The sequence below is a fragment of the Papaver somniferum genome, unplaced genomic scaffold (assembly GCF_003573695.1).
Source record: "Papaver somniferum cultivar HN1 unplaced genomic scaffold, ASM357369v1 unplaced-scaffold_9996, whole genome shotgun sequence".
NCBI lineage: Eukaryota > Viridiplantae > Streptophyta > Magnoliopsida > Ranunculales > Papaveraceae > Papaver > Papaver somniferum.
Genome location: NW_020653188.1, coordinates 1 through 2,060, shown reverse-complemented (window position 1 = coordinate 2,060; position 2,060 = coordinate 1). Strand labels below are relative to the sequence as shown.

The window sequence follows — 2,060 nt, the reverse complement described above, 5'->3', positions numbered from 1 at the left end:
CTTCTTTTTTCTTCTTTTGCCTCTGCTGGGTTTTCACGCTAGCTTCGTACCAGTTCAACTTGTGCTTTACTTTGACTGCATGATTCTGCTTAACAACTGTGCCTTCAAAGTTTCCTCTGGTTTAGAAGCGACTTTAGCATCATCTCGAGTTACCTTGAGAACCTTTCCATCATTGCGCAACATAGAACGAAGGGTTTTCGCAACAATAAGCTCAACCTTCAGTTCATTTAGTCTAGTCCTGAGCCAGCCAACATTGAACTCCATCGCCTCAGCTGTGGACACCTTTGATTCCCAATGATTCGGTAAAGACATGCTCAAGTTTGAAAATGACGTCTCCTTCATTTGGCTTATTATGGCTAAAAGATCAGTAACAAGGGAAAATAATGCCATCATTGAATTCTTTATGACCGTCTTTGTGGCTATATGCCCATGTTTTTCATATATTGCTTTGTAGAGGGCAACATATTTGTTAGGCACCGGGAATCCCATGACTTGCGTTGTCTTCTCCATCTGCAGAGACATGTCTTTGCTCTCGTTATCACTAAAGATGTCAACAATAGCAGGTTCCGCCTTCTTTATACTACCTGCATGAGGAGTTGCAGTGGATGTCTCTATCAAACATTTAGCTGCGAACCTTAACAAAGTTAGGTTCTCTGCAGAGGTAGGATCCACTTATTCATTATCAGTCCCTCTAAAGACCCTTCATCTGAGGTGCCACACCAGCTGTCTCTTTTAATTGTGCCTTTGTTCGTGTTGCTGCCTCTCCATATGTGGGATGCAACTCTTTGTCATCACAGTAACATTTTGTAGCATTTGATGAATAACATTCTCGGGCGAAATGGCCAGGTTCCCACAACTGTAGCAGTGTGAACTGTCTTCACAGCTCCCACCATCACCTCAACTGTCAAAACCAGGACGGTCTCCTGCAAAATGGCCTTCTCCACATATATAGCAACAAGATTTCCCTCTATAACCATAGCCGAATCACCTTTTCCCGTGTTGCGGTGCGCCCTTTTTATGTTGAGAACTCGACCATGAAGCTTTGTGCCGATTGTATGCATGAGTGCATCTTCTAGTGCACGTTCATCTTGGTAATACACAAATGCAAAACCACGAGGACGACCTGTGATTTTGTCCTCCACGATCTACACAACAATCACAAAGTATGAGGAAAAGATAGTATCTAGTTACAATCTGGATCAAGAGTGATAAAGATACCAAGATGATTATTTGAATTATTTATCCAGTTTACAGTGTCAAATTTTGGCTTCTCCCAAGTGAAAAGGATTGAACAGGACATAGATGTTAGGGTAACATGGACCATGAATAAAGTGAAAAAACCCCAATGGTTTGAAATGGCGAAGAAACAAACAAGTATGTAGTATACTGCGCTTGTTTCTTTCTCCCCATCCTCCTAAAGTCTAATTGTGCTTAATCACAAATTTTATTGATCAATAACCAAAGGAATACAAGCCAGTTACAACCAAAGATTAAGCAAAAAAGAAAACTAGGTAGTCAGGCAAAAATGTCCCCTGCCTTTATAACTAGTGCAAATGATAGTACAAATAGCATTTTGATATCATGAATCAAGCCATTTCAACATCCTTGTCTACAAAAAAGCGCATATAAACGCAGCTAGATGTTGTTATCTGGGACATTGGACACAAAATCTTGATTTAATTGACTGAAATGTGAATTCCCTTAGCTCAATAAGAGTATTATACATGCGAATAGAAGAGTAATGTGTGAGCTTATGAACCCATCTAATCAGAATTTTCGTTTAATAACTTCTAAATGTTGGTATCAATTTCAAAATACCACAGACACAGATAAAAAACCTACACCCAAAATGGAAGATAAATTGCCAAAATGAGGTTTAGGGCATCATACCTGGCTAGAAAACGATGACCCCCATCTCATAAATTTGTCGCTGAGATCATCGCGAGTAGTCTTTGGCGACAGATTTCCGATATAGAGACCGTACTTCTCATCAATTGCCATTAAGACCTAAACAAAGGAAAAGCTGAACCTTTTGAGAACCAGCAAAGAGGTTGATGAAA

The 2,060-nt window shown here is 40.0% G+C and overlaps 1 protein-coding gene across 1 annotated transcript; it reads right to left on the bottom strand.

The window, feature by feature from the left end:
* Positions 1–19: 19 nt before the first annotated feature.
* On the bottom strand, positions 20–2,051 carry LOC113346555 (putative RNA-binding protein RbpE). Its single transcript, XM_026590077.1, has 2 exons — positions 1,891–2,051; positions 20–1,145 (listed from the first exon to the last, which is right to left on the bottom strand). Exons 1-2 carry the CDS (start codon positions 1,999–2,001, stop codon positions 792–794), a joined length of 465 nt encoding a protein of 154 aa, XP_026445862.1. The 5' UTR covers positions 2,002–2,051; the 3' UTR covers positions 20–791.
* Between the last annotated feature and the right edge of the window lie 9 nt (positions 2,052–2,060).